Consider the following 18,604-nt stretch of genomic DNA (forward strand, 5'->3'; position numbering starts at 1 on the left):
TTGAATTTGAATATTTAGAAAACTAAACCATTTTTTAAAACTTTCTTCCTGATGGAAGAAATTCTGTGGCATAAATTCAAGGGTCAAGCTCTGCCTGGTAGACAACAGCAGTAATATCAAGCCAAATTCCATAGGTGACAGGCATTAACCATGAACAATGAATACTGTAAAATGTGTACTAGGATTGTATTTGTTTAGAAGACACTTAGGAAAGTCCTGAATTGCATGTAAGACAAACAGACAGTGAGTATGTAAGTGCATAAAGCAGAGAGCAAAATCTACACTGTGACATAACTTCTTACTGCAAAGTAGTTTCACATCAATATTAAAACTTGACATTGCATTGCTAGTAAGTAATTCTAACATTCTATAATGTCAAGTACCAAATTCAACTGAAATGATGAAAACCAGCTATGAAACAAGGAAAAATAAATAATAAAGCTATTAAAATGTTAACCAAATGAAAACCAACAAGTGTGTTATTAATACATACAGATTTGCATCAGCCCAGTACAGCTGCTCTTCTTCATAGTCCAGGGTAAGTCCATTTGGCCATACCAAGTTTGTGCTCACAATAGGTGTTCTAAAATTTCCTCCAAGTGTAGCTCGTTCAATCTTTGCATTTGAACTCCAATCAGTCCAGTACATATACCTGTCAATAACATGATTATATTTTCATAAAACAAAACTCACAAACTCTGCTTTTGGTGGTATTTCCACCCTGGAATCCCTCACTGAAGTGTGCATTGCAAAACTACAGGAAAGGATCTTCTTCCTCTGTTTTGGCTCACATTGACAAGGGAGTCTTCTAGAGGGATCACTGGGGTCCACTGCAGTGAACTTCAGAAAACTTTTTCCAGTTCCTATGTAAATCCAGTAAAGTCAGTAAATGTCTGTTGTATCTTTCTTAATTACAACACAGTATAACTGGTAATGAAATTAAAAGCACAGTATAATACAGTAATTTTCCTCTCAGCAAATCTTTTGATACTGAAACAAGAATTCTTCTGAAGCATTCAAGGAATACAACAGTAAAAGGTTTAGAGTAATAGGAAGTGTCTGACAGTCTTTGTCAAGGTTTAAACTGTAGTTTCACTGGCGGTCAAAACAAAGTGCAACACTTACCCTCTGCAGGGATCTAATACAACAGCTCTTGGCCGTGGCACCCGGGCAATCACTGTGCGGTTTGATCCATCCACAGCCATTGAGCTGATGGTCTGGTTGAGGTAGTCACTGTAGTAAACTCTGTTGTTGATCCAGTCAAAGGCTATGCCATCTGGAGTCCCCAGGTCTTAGGCACATGCATGCAAACACACACAAGCTAAGCATGGTTTCCTGAGATACTGCAGCACTCTTCATCTATAATAATTTGGCTACACCAAAGAGTTCTTTGAAATGCCATTGGTACCAGTGCAAATCTATCCATTTAAAAACCTGGACTAGTAAAACTTAGGAATCAGGCAGACCTGGGTATACAATAGTGTTACAAAGACCTTTCCCTCACACAGATTTAAATTCTGGTTGCTATTCTTCAAGTAGCAGGAATCCTAACTCACTCCATTCTATTTATTACATATAATTTTAATTTATTATGTATAATTTTATATACAGAATAATATCCATCCAGTTTTATATTTACATTTAACTGGGATCAAGATGAAATAAGAATCTCAGAAAATGAAAAAATAAGGAAGAAAAAAGAGCATTTAATTAGACAACTAAGTGGTCGACCTTAACCTTTATTATAAAAATACCTGTTGAGCTAGTTGTAGCTGCTGCAGGTAATTTTTTTTAATACCTGATTACTTTTTATTGTATTTCAGTGTACTTACCAGATGCAACTACAGTTGGAGAGCCAATTCCTGAGTAAATACTAACATAACTGATTCTTCCTGTTCCTGAAGGATAACTTTGTGTAAAATATATTCGGTTGTTTATGCTGTCAAAATCCAGGGCCACAGCAGTTCTTAACACATTGACTGTGCGGAAGGGAGGACTGTGGTTTTCAGGATCTAGGTGGATACTTCTGAGGGCATTTTCAAGAGCAAAAATCAGGTAATCATCTGTTGAAATGGAACATCTCTTGCCATCACTGCCTAGTGTTCCAAAGGCACAACCACATTTTGGTATCTGAATGTCAGGAAGGGCAAAACAGAGGTGAGAACAACCTCCATTGTTGTCCAAACAAGGATTGTTGTTGACATCAAGGGGTGAACGTGACTGGAAATTACTGTTGTAAATTGTAACATCCCTTAGCCAATTAATGTTATCTCTTATTACTGTTGGCTGATCAGCATTGCCTGGCTGTTTGCTGGCTTGGAAGATTTTTTTCAGGTTTCGATCAACCCAGATCATGGAATTGCCAAAGATAGTGATACCATATGGAGTTGGATAGCGACTGCCATAACGCACAATTTCAACATCACCACCATCAGGCTGAATTCTTGCAATCATATCTAGGGAATCATCAACCCAGTAAACGTAGCCATTGCTGTGATCTATGGCCAACCCACGAGGCGTGACAATGCCCTCAGACACAAGAACTGTTCTGTTGGTGCAGTCAAGAAATGCACGTTCAATCTTTGGATTTTGCCCATAATCTGCCCAGAAGAGATATCTGGTTTTTGGGTCAACTACTATGTGCCTTGGCATGTCTATGGTAGTTTTCAGAAGTACACGGCGATAAGTTGTGTTTAAACGCAAAACTTCTATAAAAGTCTCTGTCAGGAATGCATTTGTAAAATAAAGATTTCCTGTATACACAAAAACAAAACAAATCAGAAAAGCAAAAGAGAAAGTTAATATTAGCATCAATGCTTGAGAAACAAAAATTGCTAAAACACCAAACAAAAAAATGAATAGCCATCATAAATATGTTAGTAGTTGGAAGCATAAGGTATTTCCCTACAATCTGATGAATTAGAAAGAAGGCAGCCAAACTGACAGTAGTCAATAAATTTCTAAATCCTCTTGGATTGCCATGGGTATAAGTAGTACAGCTGCCTTTTAAAACACGTAACTATGAAATTCATATTATGGCACAAGACTGTATACAGGAACAAAATTAAGCGTTTGATAGGCTTGTTGGAATGAGTTTTAGGATAGTCATCTGCTGTAAACACTTAATTTAGTTACTGTATACATTATTCCTGTATATATATATATATTTAATTCAACTGAAAAACTTTTGCAAAACATACAGTATATATATAAAATTGAGGTATGAATGGCAATTGTTGATTAATACTTTCTGAAGAGTTAATATTTGAATTAATCTCTAATACGTTTAAATAGGAAGAGGAAGTACACATGGAAATTACAGTTCAAAGATAAACTATTTCTGCTTTTTTTACTTTTCATTAGAGCTTATGTGTACACAGCAGTCTGAGGGTAGATGAAAAGTCCTTTCTTATTTACATTGTCATAAGACAGGTTTTGTGCATTCTTCTCTGGTACATGTTTTCACAATGGTAGTACGTAGCTATGTACAAATGTAGATACAAGAAGAGAGGCCTAAGACAAATATTAAAGCATCAGGAGAGAAAAGGCTCTATACATCTCTGCTCGACTTTCACCTTTACACATAAATATATACGTAAGAGCTGTTCATTTCTTCCTCTTATTTTAAAATCAGTCCATTAAACCACAAGTTTGAACCATGGCACTTCCATTAAAAATAGTTCCATTAGAATCTGCTTATGCTAGCCTAAAAATTTTATAATATGTAAAGAATAACATTCTCTTAAATTCAGCTGTGCTTACCTGCTACCCAGTCAATTGCAATGCCACGGATCCCATTTCGTCCTATTCCATTTGTAACAACATTTCTAAAATAAGAACCATCAGGTTTAATTTTACGTATTGCATTTTGAGAAGAAACTGTGCTACTGAAGTCACACCAGTAAATGAAACCAGAAGGCATGTGAACATCCACATGAAGTGCATTTCGTCCTGAAATATTTTGAAAAGTATTAATTAATGATTTTTTATATAAACTAACTTATTTAAAGTATGTGCTAGGCTAGAAAGAAATGCCAAAACACTAGGCATGACACGATTTTTTCCTATTATATTTACATACCTCTTCCTGCCAGTGGTACCATGGCTTCAGAGTGATCTGATGTCTCTAAACTAAATCCTTTAATTGCAGAGAGCATAGAAACAACTACAAATGAACTGTATGGGGAACAGGTTCTGTTATCAGGATTTAGCTGAAAGCCAGTAGCACAGGCACAGGAGAATAGTCCACCAGGTACAGGCAGGCAAAGCTGCTGGCAAACTCCAATATTATTACTGCAGCCATTTGAGGAACCAGCAGAATCTGAAAAAGACATAAACGGCAAAACAAAAAATCTCAACTGCATCATCACAAACACCCACGGATATACACCCAAATTCATACACTTCTATAGTATTAACAATCAGCTGACGAAAATAAAGATCCTAATCATAATACATTTTAGCACAGATGTGTCAGCAATAGGTTTACTGGTCTCTTGTCATCTAAGATCAATGGGGCCAACAATCAGATAAAACAAATTTGAAGCTAAAGTACCAAAATTTCTTAGTCAACACTACTTTGGTAAAACTACATGAGCCAATAGATGCCTTTACTAGATGGGGGAGCATCTCTTTATCAAAACCAGGAAAAATGCTTCTGACACTTTTCCTGAAAGCCACATCAAAGTATTTCTTTTGAAAGAGCAAACATTCTGTCTCCAAGGAAAGTTTGAGTTTTTGCAAGTTGAATATCCTGAAACACCTCTCTAGAAAATACTCACTGTCTCTGTAATACACACGTAGGCTCTTCAGTCTTGGGACATTATCTCTCAGTACTACTTTGTTTGCACCAGTGGCCTTGTCAACTCGTTCAATTACTTCATAATCTCGATCAGTATAGTACAGAAATGTACCATACACAGCAACTCCCCAGGGATGAGAAAGATGAACCACCAGAGTCACACGATTTGTACCATCCACATTGCCTCTCTCAATCTAAGAAATAATTTTAAAGGTTAAGATTACATTTCTTGTAGTAATAGTTCAGTGTTATAACATAAAACTAAAATACAACGCATGATACTAAAATTTCTTTTGTGCATGAAATCTTTAGGTACAAGGTTGGAAGAAGAGGCAGGCAGTGTATGATTTCTGATCTTATACTTTTTATGGTATTTAATAACAACAGCTGTCCAGATTTTGGTTGGTCCTGCAACTCCTGTTTATAAAATTGAAGTAACTGAATCACTTGTGAGAAGTACAGATGCAGAAGCAGGTAAAGAAGCAATTATTTAAAAAATATCTCCTACCATTCCTGTGCTCGTGACAGCCCAGTACAACTTTTGTTCCTTAATGTCAATGGTAAGGAACTCTACATGGTCCAGGCTGCCTGTGAAGAGGGTTTGTATGCTTGAGCCATCCATGTTTGCACTGGCAATCTTTGCTGGGACTCCACTGTCAGTTCCCTGGTCTGTCCAGTACAACTTCCTGTAACAGACATTATCAGATCTGTTAGCAAAATTGGCAAGAGAAATCAGTGGACCAGAGTCACTTCAGCATATGCATAAAACCAATTCCTCTGTCAGTCAATACTTCAGCACAGGGTGAACAGAGTTCACATTGAATCAAACCACAATGAAAAAGAGCTTATTTGAGAAAGAGAAGAATGCTTGTTCTCTCAACAAAGAGAAACACCTGCTTCTCTTGAAAAAGAGGAATGCCTCTTAAATAATTTTTAGAAATCCATAACCTCACCTATATCAGTCCACGATACCATCAGCAGATAAATGCACTAGAGTATTATGACTACAACAAAAAAGGAGGAGAATAATAATGTTTCACAGATGGCTGCAACATTTCAGAGTGAGTTTGGTTTCAATTTTCAATTAAAACTACAGAGTCAGAAAAAATCTAGATGAAACAGAAAAAATGGCAAATTGTTCTTTTTGGAAGCAAGCAGCAAAATTATATTTAGTGCCATGCTTTTTGACACATGACATTTTTTCCAGGTAGTATGTCTTTCTACTAGGCTCAAGTCAGATGTCATAAGATATTTTATGGAAAGTCTTTGGAGTTCTCTTTACTCTGGGTTCCCATTTTTCAGGGATTTTTCCACAGTCACTATAGTCTGAGATTCTTTTTGATTAAAAAATAGTATATACAAGCATTGTAAATTAAGGAGGATGAACATCTATATAATAATTTAGGAAGCTATGTACTTATTTTTTACAGCTTAAAAAAAGTAAATAAGTTCTGCACAAATATGAAACAAACAAAACCATGTCAAATCCAGAATGAAATCTGAAAACACTAAACAAGAAGAATACAGATAATACATTCATAGGCAAAGACAACAGCAGTTTTAGAAATTTACCCTCTTGCTGGATCAACTGCCAAACCAATAGGCGTGCCAGCTCCCAGAGAGGTGCCATCATTGGTAATCAGTGTTTTCCTGTACATTATGTCACCATGCAGCTTCAGGACCTACGAAAACATTGAACTTATCAGACCATGGAATGTAGAACTTATGGTACTTTTTCAAATTACAGCAACAAAGCCTAAATCAACACAGAGTTGAAATTGCAGAAGACTTTCTCAAATACCATGAAGAAAAAGCACATTTTTTTGTATTCTAACCATCTCCCTTCTCCAACACGCATCCCTTGAGGGAGCTGCTTTCAGCTCAGAACCTGCCTATGATAACAAGGAAGAATCCTAGGTATAAAAATAGTTAATATCTCAGCTTCCATAATATCTTCAAGGCCTGAATGGGTTGATAAAATTCTGATTTAGGAAGCATCCCATTTCATTTTCTCAAATTAGCTGCCTTTTAATTTAATAGTAGACGTTTATATTTTGGAACAAGAACACTAATGGGCTTATTCACAGTCATTACTGTATTATATATTACTTATCCTCCATTTCCCTACTCTGAATGACAATTTTATCCTTCACATATTATGAGACTGCTTGTCTCCAGAAAGCTACATAATACATCATCAAAACATTTGGGAATGGATCTTACTGCGTTCAATGGCAGCATTCCTTTACTGTCAGAGGCATTGCATTGGGATCATTGATTTGAAGTAAGGATGGCAACAATAATAACTAGTCATCAGAGATGTGTGTTAAACACTAGAAGGCTAAGGAGTTGTAGGGAGAAAACAAAAAGAGAGGTTTATATACAAATAAAGTTTGCAAGATAGATCTGTGCACAAATAAAGTGTCCAGAATATGCCACTTTCCATCTTTTTGACTATGTTTAAATATAAGTTTCTGTTCAAGTTTGTATTTTTCTACAGACAGATTAGACTTTAAAATAAATCTAATTTAAGTTTTTCACTAAATAAATATTACTAATTTCAACCTGTATACATAGCAGTGAAAAATCCAGGCTCATATTTTCCAATTGTCTCTCTTAAATAATTACCTCAATTGACTGTGTCCCTGGGTTACTGTAATACAGGTTTGCAGATATCCAGTCTAGTGCCAGACCAAGAGGAGCACCAATAACAGCTGCTGGAGCAAAAACTGTCCTGTTGGCTCCATCTGACCTCACTCTGTGTATTTCACCCTTGAGAAAAAAAATAAGAAAGTTAAAAAAATGTCAAAAGCTGAAAACATTCTTCTATTCAGACCACACTAGCACTTTTTTTATACTGCAATCTTTTCTAATGTTAGCCCAGTTTAAGGAGGGAGAAGGCAGAGACAGAGATATAACAGAACCAGGAACAGAAAATCAAGCACAGAAACTAGAGAAATATCTTTTTTTCAGAGGGTGACCCATGACTGACACAGGTGTCTCAGCTCTGTTTGAGAGCAACAGAAGTGTGAGGTGCAGGCCAGGGATACAGTTGAGGGGCTCAGCCCAGAGGCACACATTTGTCAGACCTACCAAAGGCACAGCTAACACCTAACACTTGATCTGTGGAGGCACCTGCCACTTCACTTGTCAGGATTCAACTTGCAGTTAATGGATGTATCAGCCCTTGACCTCCTACACTATTGTATATGTCAGCTGTATCTGCTGGCTGACATCTGTCAAGAATATTTTTTCAGACTACAGGGAAGATGAAACGGATTCCCAAGTACTTAAGTAGTTTTTTGGGCAAAGGTTTGCTTAAATAGATCTATTTAAATACTTTATTGAACTAAACATTCTAACTTTAAAAGAATAATTAAAGAAATCATACTTTTTTATGAGTGGCATAGAATACACTTTAAAATTAGTTATTTTTAAAATTGTATTTACTTCAGAGCTGCAAAATTTAAAGAAAGCAGGTTGGGGAAAAAGCAAAAATATTGTGTGGATGAGACATAATAAGTTTGTGTGAATTGTTTGTGTTAAAACGTAATTACAGAAATCTCCTTGTCTACCATCATACTTCTCCAAGACCTTGGATTACTGCTTTTCCTGACAAAAAGAACTGTTTTTAAGTTTCCAAGAGTGAAGACACATTACAGAATCAATAGTTTCCTATCACATCTGTATCACAGACTACCATACGTTTTTTCCTTTCGAATGTCCATCCACAAAAATTATGGAGGTTTTTTTGTGGCTTATTTTTGTTTTGCTTTGAATTTTGGTGTGACAAGTTAGCCTTAGAGAACACAGCCTTAGAGTTATGATGAGCAATAAAAGCAATTAGTCAAACAATTATAATTAACTATTAAAAATTCGTTAAAATTAATTTTTAAATCTATAAGCCTCATATGTCCTACCTGGAAATTATACTGAGTTTGCAACCATTTTCTATTTAAAGAAAAAGATGCCTCTCTATCATGTTACTTCATTAAGTGCTCTAAGTGCTAACGAATGCATGTGCTAAGTGTCACAGTGTCCAAAACTCTGCTCTCATGGAGAAGTGTTCTGGATGTGTTTGCAGAATTGACTCCTAAGTCAAGAGAGGAGAAAGAGTGGACTACAGCACAGCAGGTCTGAGAGTGTGGTCTGTCAATGCTCTCCAGTATTTTCTGTTCATGTCTCCAAGCCAGAAAAAACATTAATCAGATGTTTCTGCTGACAAAAATAAGAACTACTTAAAAAAAAAGATGAAGCTTCTTTACTTGTCCTAGGAAAATGACCAACCAAATAAAAAAAAGCCAAAAATGAAAAAAACAAACTCTACACTACAACAACCAAAAAAACCCTCAATTTCATTCCTTTCTAGTTATCAAAATTCTTAATAGCAATGCTAACATATTTCAGTCCAAAACACTTTTTAAAAATAAAAACGGTCTTAATTTAGTGCTCATTTTAAACACAAATACTAACTTACTGGATTTTCAACCCAATAAATCATCTGTTCAGAGTCATCAAAGTCAACATCGACACCATTTTGAACTCCTGCTATTGGAACCATAGCATCATTTGTCTTCTCCTCAGGGTTCAGAGAAATTCCGTAAATTATATTCTCTCTTACAGCAATAAGGAAAGGGTGTTCAACTGTGAAAACAAAGAGTAATTCAGAGCTGTTTCTGGTCAAGAAAAAGGCTTTATGATATGCTTTCCCCCTCCCACCCCAAAATTCCCTGATGCCGAGAATGGTTCAATCCTACCTGTGATGTTTTGAAACCGCTTACATAGAGGTTTGTTCCCTCACTAGGAATGAGGTTATCAGCTATTGACACTGCTGTAACATTTTAAGTTTCAGCACTGTGCAATTACAATGCAAATTCTGAGAAGAAGGAAGTAAATAAGGCAGGATCACTCACTCCCAGACAAAAGCAGGATATTTGTGCAGCTGCTCTAAGCTGCTTTTTCAAATCTCTGAGAAGGGGAACCAGCCAGACAAAGCTCTGAGGATTCTGCAGGGCCTGCCTGTGATAGGTTCTAATGCTTACTGAGCAGGACTCACAAGTACAGAACGATGTCCCAGCGGCAACTGCCAATCATTATTATTAAACATAACTGCAGTACTGTTTTCTTGTTTTATCCCTAAGGGAACAGACATACTCCCTTATTATAGGTAAACTTGTACCCTTATGCTTAAATCTTATTAACAAAGAGCAACTCGTCAGGTGATCCGACAAAATGTATCAGAGAGCTGCAGAGAGTCAGCAATGGCATTTCTCATCCGCTAGGGACTGGTGAAGAGAATCTCCTGAACACAGATTCCCCTCTTCTGTCTGCTTTGGTCTTTTGAGAACAAATACTAGCCTCTACTTCCCATAGGCACAAGCTACCACTTAACAGGGAACTGGGCTGCTGTAGCAGTAACCCATTTCATCTTTTATAATAGATCAAAGGCTTGATTGGTTGGTTTGGTTTTGACTTTCTTTACTGCCTGCTTAATACATCTATATAAATTTTGCAGTAAAAATTTTGATATGAAAAACCACAAAACAAAACATCACTGCACCTCCAAAAATTATTCTCCATACTTCTCTCTGGTTGGTAGAAGTATTTGTCAAATCTTACTGTTTCAAGTTTTACATCTATGCAAATCTATACAATTTGATTATTCTTCATTCTTTTAAAGGAAAATAGAGCATATTTGCTGAGATATAGAGATATAAAAACCTGCGTAGCTTCATCAGACTGGCATTAATATAACTTCTGCAATTCTTAAGCTTAATACAATTTACACAAAATATTTCATTATTAAATTATTTGCTGAAACTTCTTAGAGAAACTAAAGAGAAAATAGTTGCAATATCTTGTTCAAAGATAGTACGAGTTCAACATCAAATTTCTTAAATCACTTTGAAACTGTCAATCTAAAGTTAAATTAACAAATTAATAGTTAATTAAATTAAATTAGTAAATTAATAGTAATGTATTTTTATATTAAATATGCACATGTACCATGTTAATACAATATTTTAATATACCCAAATTCCATTGTTGCCAAGCCAGCTTGCTACATTACCATCTTTTATATCAATCTGAAATATGGCTTAAAATGTAGTACGTAAAAGGGCAAGTTTTCTTTATCTTACAGAAAGCTAAAAATGGTGGAATCTTAGAATCAATGAAGTTGGTAGTATTTAATATGCAAACTAAGTAAGCAGACACCAGCAGTATCACTGTTTGTAGAGACACTGGGCAATCAAATGCATGCAGCTCAGTTTAATCTTTCTTCTGCAAGATTGCGCTGGCCTACTAAAGTATACAATGACAACAAGGATAACAGCAAATATTAGTGAAGAAATTAAAATTATCTATTTGTGTGCAAGCATATAATCATAAAACAGCCTAGGTTGAAAGGGACCTTAAGGACCATCTAGTTCCAGCCTTTCTGCCATTGGCAGGGATATTAATCAAAAGCAATTATTAAAATACTTTACAATGAAAAGAATCAATATATTTTTTATAACTTTTTCTGGTGTGCTGACCTTCAGCAAATTTTTTTAATTTACCCAAATCTGTAGATATTTTCTACATACTGTTTTAACTGTATAAATTAAATCTAAATAGACAAAAAATAAGCCCATATAGTTTAAAAGAATTGTGCTTCACAGAAAGACATTGCTACTTCTCTCTTACTGAACATTTATGTCAATAAAAGGGCCACAGTTGTACCTAAGCAGGCACAGGGAAATTTGCAATATGTGAAAAATAAAGATAAGAAATGTCAGTAGTTCAATTCAGTGGCAGAATTGGGTCAACCCCTACACATACATGTGCTTCATCACTGCCATGTTCCATTTCTTTCATCATCATCCCTCTATAAGCCTGCACATAATCGAACAAGTGCAGATTTCTAAAACAATCCCTCTTTTTCATAATAGATTAAACAAATTCACACTTCATTTCAGATTATATAAATTGCTAATTACCTTGCTGCTGAGTAAGAAAAATGTGAATGCAATGAAGCCCTCTAAAGAGCACATTGCTAAGTATCAAGCAGGAAAAGAATGTGATATTGGCCTTTAACAATTAGATAGTTTTAAAAGAAAAGGATCTTTTGACTGACAGATTTCTAGTGTTAGCTCATCCCAAAGATAATTTCAATTAAACTTCAATGATTTGAAGCTTCCTGTATAGAGAGGCATCAAAGCACACTTAATATCTGTACAATTGATGGAAAAATTAATAATGAATGCTTCATCTGACAAAAGCAATGTGGTCAAATTTCTAGTCACAAATTGCCTACCACTAATTTGAATTTCTGTGACTTTTTTTTAAATGAACTGGCTAAATTACTTTTACAAATCACTGAGATCCATGGCCTACCCAAAGAAAACTCAGTGGTACTTTTTGATATGAAGTTTTGTATGCAAAGGTTAGTTCTGTTACAGCTGCATCACATGTAATCACATGTAATTTTAGGCTGTCCTTCCAGACCTTCTGCATTTGGCAAACTACTTTTTTACTCTGAATAGGGAAAAAGCTGAAGATGAGAAATTTTGATCTGAATTTCAAAATGCAGTAGTTTAGATAGGCTGAAAAGAGTGATAAGTAACAGGAAGAACATCTCAACTGATTTGAGGAAATCAAAACATCGTTAATTACTTCTGAGCAAAATGCAGACTGAGAATGAAAGTGATAGTTACTTCAAACTATATATACATATACACACTATATACTATATATATATATACATAAAACAAAACCTACCAGTGCTAAAGGAGAACTACTTGTGCTATTTATTGTGAAGGATAAAAATAGCATCAGGAATGGGCATAAAATGGGGAAAGACTATATTTCAACAGAAAATTAGGTTTCCAATTATCAAAATCGTGCGGTTCGGTGAATTTTAGGGACAAGAACCTAGATTAATCTAAAACTGGAGCTTGACTGGTGGAAGGTGACATATGATGCAACATAGTCAAGGGCAACAAAGAAACAAACTTCAGTAACCAAGGAAGTCCCTTCCAGTCCTGCATCCTGACATTCTTATAATCACAACCCCTGTTTCCAAAATGAATACTTACAATGAACACAACAATCTGCCACAGTACATTTTCATTTTTAACTGATACTAAGCTCCTTCAATATGTATTCCAACAGCCAAACGTTCCATGTGGTGAGAGATTTTAAAGTGTGGCTTCTTTAAAGTGCTTATAAGAAAATTAATTTCATTCATTTTCCCCAAATGAAGAATCTGAATTGCTGATTCAGTTCTTTCCCAAGCCTGTCTTCAAAGCTTTGGTCCAAGTATACTCCATGTGTCCTAAATGAAGTCTGTCTGGAGTGACCCAAACTGATTTCATGAGCAGCAGCCCACAGAAGTATGCATTTTGCCTGGGAGAGGGATGGACTTGACAATCTCAGGTCATTTTTATCACCTTATTATTACTACCCTACCTCTCATGCAGTTCCTGTTATCAGGAGAAAGGAGCCATCCTGAAGGGCAAGCACAGGAAAAAAAAAGTGGTCCAGATGAAGAAAGTAAGCAGAGGTGGCTACAGGGGGATGATGCACAGGAATTAATACCTGAAAATAAGAAAGGCACTATTAGCAACTATAACAATATAAAGCAACTAGAGAGAATATTCTGTCTCATTGCTACTGACAACATCAACCCAAAACTAAGACAGTTTTGCTATTTCTTTAAGATTAAAAGAATGAAATTATTTCTAAGAACCACAAGAAATACAATATACTTGTAACAGGATACAATTTTCCATGGAAAACTAGTACATTATCATAGTGATCTTTGCAACTTTATGCATCATAAAATATGTTTCAAAATCCATTTCTAACTTTTTTTAACTGCACGAGGAAGCCTGGGGGAATTTGTAGCCCTTGACTGTAATAACCCTTCTAGATGAGGGAATTAAATTATTTGCTGAAACTTCTTGGAGAAACTAAAGAGAAAATAGTTGCAATGTCTTGTTCAAAGATAGTGGGAGTTCAATGTCAAATTTCTTAGATCACTTCGAAATTGTAAATCTAAAACTGTAAAATGGGAAAAATAAAAAGACATTGAAGGTCTCTCCTGACTGCTATTATTGCTATACACTAAAATTCAGCCTAAATCACTTCCACAAACTTGCTGCTGAAGATTTTTCAGAATGAGTAATCTTCAGAAAACAAAAATCATCCTTAGCAATTACAGCAGACTTTATTCTAAAAAGCTTGGAAGTTCCAGGAATTTACACAATTTTTACTAAAATAAAAACTAACAAGAACTGAAAACAAATTAATATGACAATAAAATAATGGCATAAACTCAGAACTCAAACTGTAAGAAAAATGTTCATGTCATCAGTATAAAGAATCTAAACTCTGGTTAGTGTCAGATCTAATGATTTACAAAATAAGAGAGTGGATGACAGTTTTATTCCTGTATTTGGAATTTCAATAAGCATATAATTATTTCTTCATTTGTTAATATCAATATGTTTTGCTATTCTGCAAGTGCTCTATTCCCTCCTTTTTTGCCTGGCCACACAAAGTACAGTAGAATAATTCAAAGTGAAAAATTACAAAATGTACTGAATACAATAAAGAAAAAAAAATTCTCCAGGAATATAAATTTTTTAAACCTTCGACTGTAAAATAAAATCTCTCAAACCATAATTATGACGAATAAATTGATGCTATGCCCTGCTAACTGAACAATTTGCAGTGAGAATAGGTGGCTTTAGTTCTGAACACGTCTGAGGAAAGTTTTGTTCCAAAACAAATCCAGCACTGAAAGTACTAGTGCCTTACTCAGATGTAAGTCTCCACCTTCCCTGGCATAGAGGTATATTTCAAGGAAACAAACAAACAAACAAACAAATTTATTAGCTGGATACTCCATACACAAGAAATATAACTCAAGCTGAAAGATAATATTCATTTATTCCCACTCTCCAAGTAATGCCATGAAATAAAAAAAGTCTGATATTAAAGATCTCTACCTAACAGAAATAATGTAGGGTTTTTTTACAGTCTTTCGGCAGCAAGACATCACTTGCACAAGACCTCAGAGAGAATATTTAATGCAGTGAAGGGGTTTATTTAGCATTATTGTTTCATTGACTAAAATAATGTAGAAGTACTTTCAGAGAAGGTTGATAACAGTAATCTTTTCAAAAAGAATTACTACTACACAAGAAATTGAATCTAGTATGCCACAGAGAGAATTTTTTTAAGTTGAAATGCTTTCCAAAAATGTTTCAATTGTCTTGTAAAAACATTCAGAACAAAGTGCAAGAAAATGATGCATACTACTTCCTTATTATTCTTTTTGACTAGTCATTATCCTGAAATGCTGCCTAGGTTTCCCTAACACCAGATTTAACAGTTGCAAGTCAACAGGATGAATTATTTGCTTGTTTTAAGCAACCTATTTGCTGTTTTAACCAACCTATTTGCTGAAAAGACTGTTCTTGGTGTTTCAATGCATACTTATTTATGCAATTACCCAAGTTCTTTTGGTGAACTTACCATTAGGCTGCTTTACAGGATGGACTGCCACAAGACCCAAAGGCTGGTGAATGTTATAAATCATAACTGTCTGGTTTCCTCCATGCCATTTATTGGCCCGAATTACTCGATTAGTATAGCGGTCACTCCAGTACACAAAATCTTCAAAGACAGTTAGCCCATGTGGATGCTGCAATATCTAAAAAGTCAAGGTAGATTGCAAATTTACTTCTGGCGATTTGCATATGTAAAGCTTGCAATGAAGTAATAATAGAGGTGAGCACAATTTTTAAGTAAATAAATAACAAAGCAACTGTGTCTCAAGAGACAATTTTCAGGAAAAAAATCATCTATTGTCTGAAAACAATACATTAATAATGAGGAAAATATTTTTTTAAAAAAACTAAAATGCTATACAAACCCTGTGAGATGAAGAGGGATTAACAAAGCAGTTCTACTTTGGGCAGAACCCACAGATAAAGAGCCAACTGTAGATTTTCAAGAGCAAAAGAGGAAATGTCTAGTGAGAATTAAGGACCTGTCAAGAACCTGCATTCCTGATAAGCTCCCCTAAAATTTACCAGAGGATCAAAAAAGGTGGCTTACCTAGATTTCATATAACCAGGAGTGGAAAGATTGCCTTGGCTCCTATTCCACACTAATTGTCTCTCCAGCCAAAAGTAAAAGCCTCAAGAGTCAATTATTAAAAACATTCACCTGGTTATCGATACCAGTTTCTGTGTACCAGCTGAACATCTGCACTGTTGCATTGGTAAAAAGACAATGCTACAAGCTGCCAGCAGCAATTCACTAGGAGACAGACTGTAAGAGGAATGGTCTTGATGGAGTTGCTGCACACAGCAAGTAGCAACACAAAACACTTCACTGTTCTCAAGAATATTAGCAATAATCACTCACAAAAGACCAGGAAAAGTTTTTCTAGGCTTTTTGTACTATATTTGCCTATGGAAAATGCACCAGCAGTAGCAGCAGTGTCAGATTTCATACATGCAAACAGAACAGATGGCAATGATCTAAAGCACTAAGTCTATATGCAGCTCCAGATGCTGCTGAAGATCTCCCAAGAAACTGAATAGGATATGCAATTTCTCTTTTCCCAGCAGCAGGAAGAAAATAAAATACTTCACATCTGCTTCACTCAAGAATTTTGAAGAACAAAACAAGTCTATGAGAATGATAATATATTTTTAAGTACTATCAGCAGGGACATGGGAAAACAACGACTCCTTATTAATGTCTTACCAGATCACTTGCAACCACCTGTCGTCTATTGTTTCCATTGTAATCACAGAAATCGATATAATCAAGATAAGCATCAGCAAAATAGAGAAGTTTATTTGGATAATCAATGGAAAGTCCATTGGGCCAGTAGATTTTATTATTAATAATCACTGAGCGCATTTTGCCATCCATGCTGGCTTTTTCAATTCGAGGGTTTTGGCCCCAGTCCGTCCAGAACATTACATGAGCACTGAAAAAAGTAACTTGTGGTTAGCAATCTGGGAAAAAAACTAGCTGCCTATTGAGAAACATTACATAAAGAGTCATTAGCCAAAAAAATAGACACAATCTTTCCAAGAACAGTCCTACACAATGATATTGAAATAATTTATTTTAGCAACATGCATACCTAAGATATTAGAGTAAATACTGTTATAAAAATTCTTTTAATACTCCTACTGCTGTTTCTATTGGTTGATAATACCAGCATATAGAAGCTACTGTTGTCACTGGTTTTTAATGTTGATTATAATCTCATTCTCCAGTTGCTACATAATAATTTAATACAGGCTTATACTCTAACAGGTATGCATTGATAATGTTAACAGCACTGAAACTGGCAGTAAACAGAGTTCAAGGCATTGAAGTTCTCAAAAAAAGAGTAAAAATTTATATATGAGTAGTACAAATGGTCACATCAACTCTATACCACTTGCTGTCTGAAATGGGAAGGTACTTTTGTGATAACAATAAAATCTAGATAATTATTTTAGACTTGAAGCTATGAAGGTAGGCATATGACATGAAATCACATAAAAGCTTGTGGCATACCACCAAATGAAGTGATACATCATAATTTTGAATTAATACTTCTTAAGTAGGAAGCAAATGTAGGAAAACCTTTTATACATAAAAAACCATCTTGTTACACTGAAACAGAGCAACTTATCACCAATAATTACCTCATGATTTGAAATATTAGTCAACTCTGCAAACACACTGAATTGTTTTAAGTTCTCTTCCACTTGTCATTTACAATTCCAATACAATTTGGGCGTCTCTCAAATTCTAATAGTTACATCATAAAATAAATATCTTTATAAAAAATATTTGAAAAATCTTACTCAGTTCTGGGATCTAACACTAGTCCTCTTGGGTTTGTTATATTTTCACTAATCAGCACAGTCCTGTGGCTCCCATCCATGTTGGAGACTTCAATAGTTTCCAGAACAAAGTCTGTCCAGTAAAGGTTACGACCCACCCAATCTACCGCTATACTTTCAGTCACAGTGACACCACTGTCAAACACCTGTTTAATAACAAAAAAGCAGGTTGTGGGGAGGAAAAAAAGATTATATTAAATTTTACCCTTTTCATTTCTATAGGTATGGAAAATGATGAATCATATTTCCAATATCTTTTAAATCTAGTATGCAGAATGAATCACAATATACATATTCAAAATTATGGCAAAGCATAAACCCAAACACTCCTACTAACTTCAGCAGGTCTATTGAAGAAGAATTTACTAATAGGAAAATCAGCTTATATTTTCACGTTTAAAAATGGGCTTCCTGAAAGCAATCCGTTTCCTTTTTCAAACTATGTGAAATGCTAGCTAAGCATCTTCAAAGTTGTTTCACTTTGTTATCTCTCTTCTTACTATATTTGGATTTCTCTCTTCCTCTTTGTTAACTGAAGATACAGCATCTTCATTTTCTCTCCATAAAAGACAAGAAAACTTACTCAGCAAAACTTACTATTTTTCTGTCAGTCCCATTTTTATAAGCACTCCAAATTTTATCCTGTGTTGTATCTGACCAAAAGATACGATCTGTGATGGAATCAAAATCAATAGCCACAATATTTGTCCCATCCCGAACCAGAGAATAAATACTGTGTGACTGAGAAGTGATGTTATCCACAACGATTTGGTTACGACTTGCCACCAGCAAAAGAAGATTCCCAGATTCTGTGAGAGGAATATAAATTAAAATAAACCAATGAGTTACTCAGCAGTAACTGGAAGAAAAATAAATACTGAGTAATTTAACATGA

At 35.1% G+C, this 18,604-nt stretch overlaps 1 protein-coding gene across 2 annotated transcripts in view; it reads right to left on the bottom strand.

The window, feature by feature from the left end:
- Positions 1-18,604, bottom strand: part of LRP2 (LDL receptor related protein 2) — a 115,649-nt gene that overhangs the window by 44,717 nt on the left and 52,328 nt on the right. For both annotated transcript variants that reach the window (XM_088058931.1, XM_014249186.2), the window contains 15 exons: positions 18,307-18,518; positions 17,671-17,855; positions 16,568-16,796; positions 15,326-15,503; positions 13,253-13,381; positions 9,279-9,445; positions 7,430-7,573; positions 6,374-6,483; positions 5,310-5,487; positions 4,782-4,995; positions 4,082-4,321; positions 3,763-3,951; positions 1,833-2,753; positions 1,126-1,291; positions 494-652 (listed from right to left, as the gene is read on the bottom strand). In XM_088058931.1, the coding sequence (XP_087915057.1) occupies positions 494-652; positions 1,126-1,291; positions 1,833-2,753; positions 3,763-3,951; positions 4,082-4,321; positions 4,782-4,995; positions 5,310-5,487; positions 6,374-6,483; positions 7,430-7,573; positions 9,279-9,445; positions 13,253-13,381; positions 15,326-15,503; positions 16,568-16,796; positions 17,671-17,855; positions 18,307-18,518 (3,421 nt within the window). The remainder of the gene's footprint in view (positions 1-493; positions 653-1,125; positions 1,292-1,832; positions 2,754-3,762; positions 3,952-4,081; positions 4,322-4,781; positions 4,996-5,309; positions 5,488-6,373; positions 6,484-7,429; positions 7,574-9,278; positions 9,446-13,252; positions 13,382-15,325; positions 15,504-16,567; positions 16,797-17,670; positions 17,856-18,306; positions 18,519-18,604) is intronic.

This window comes from Pseudopodoces humilis, chromosome 8 (genome assembly GCF_049639895.1).
Source record: "Pseudopodoces humilis isolate 2021_Gansu_Grassland_sample_001 chromosome 8, ASM4963989v1, whole genome shotgun sequence".
NCBI lineage: Eukaryota > Metazoa > Chordata > Aves > Passeriformes > Paridae > Pseudopodoces > Pseudopodoces humilis.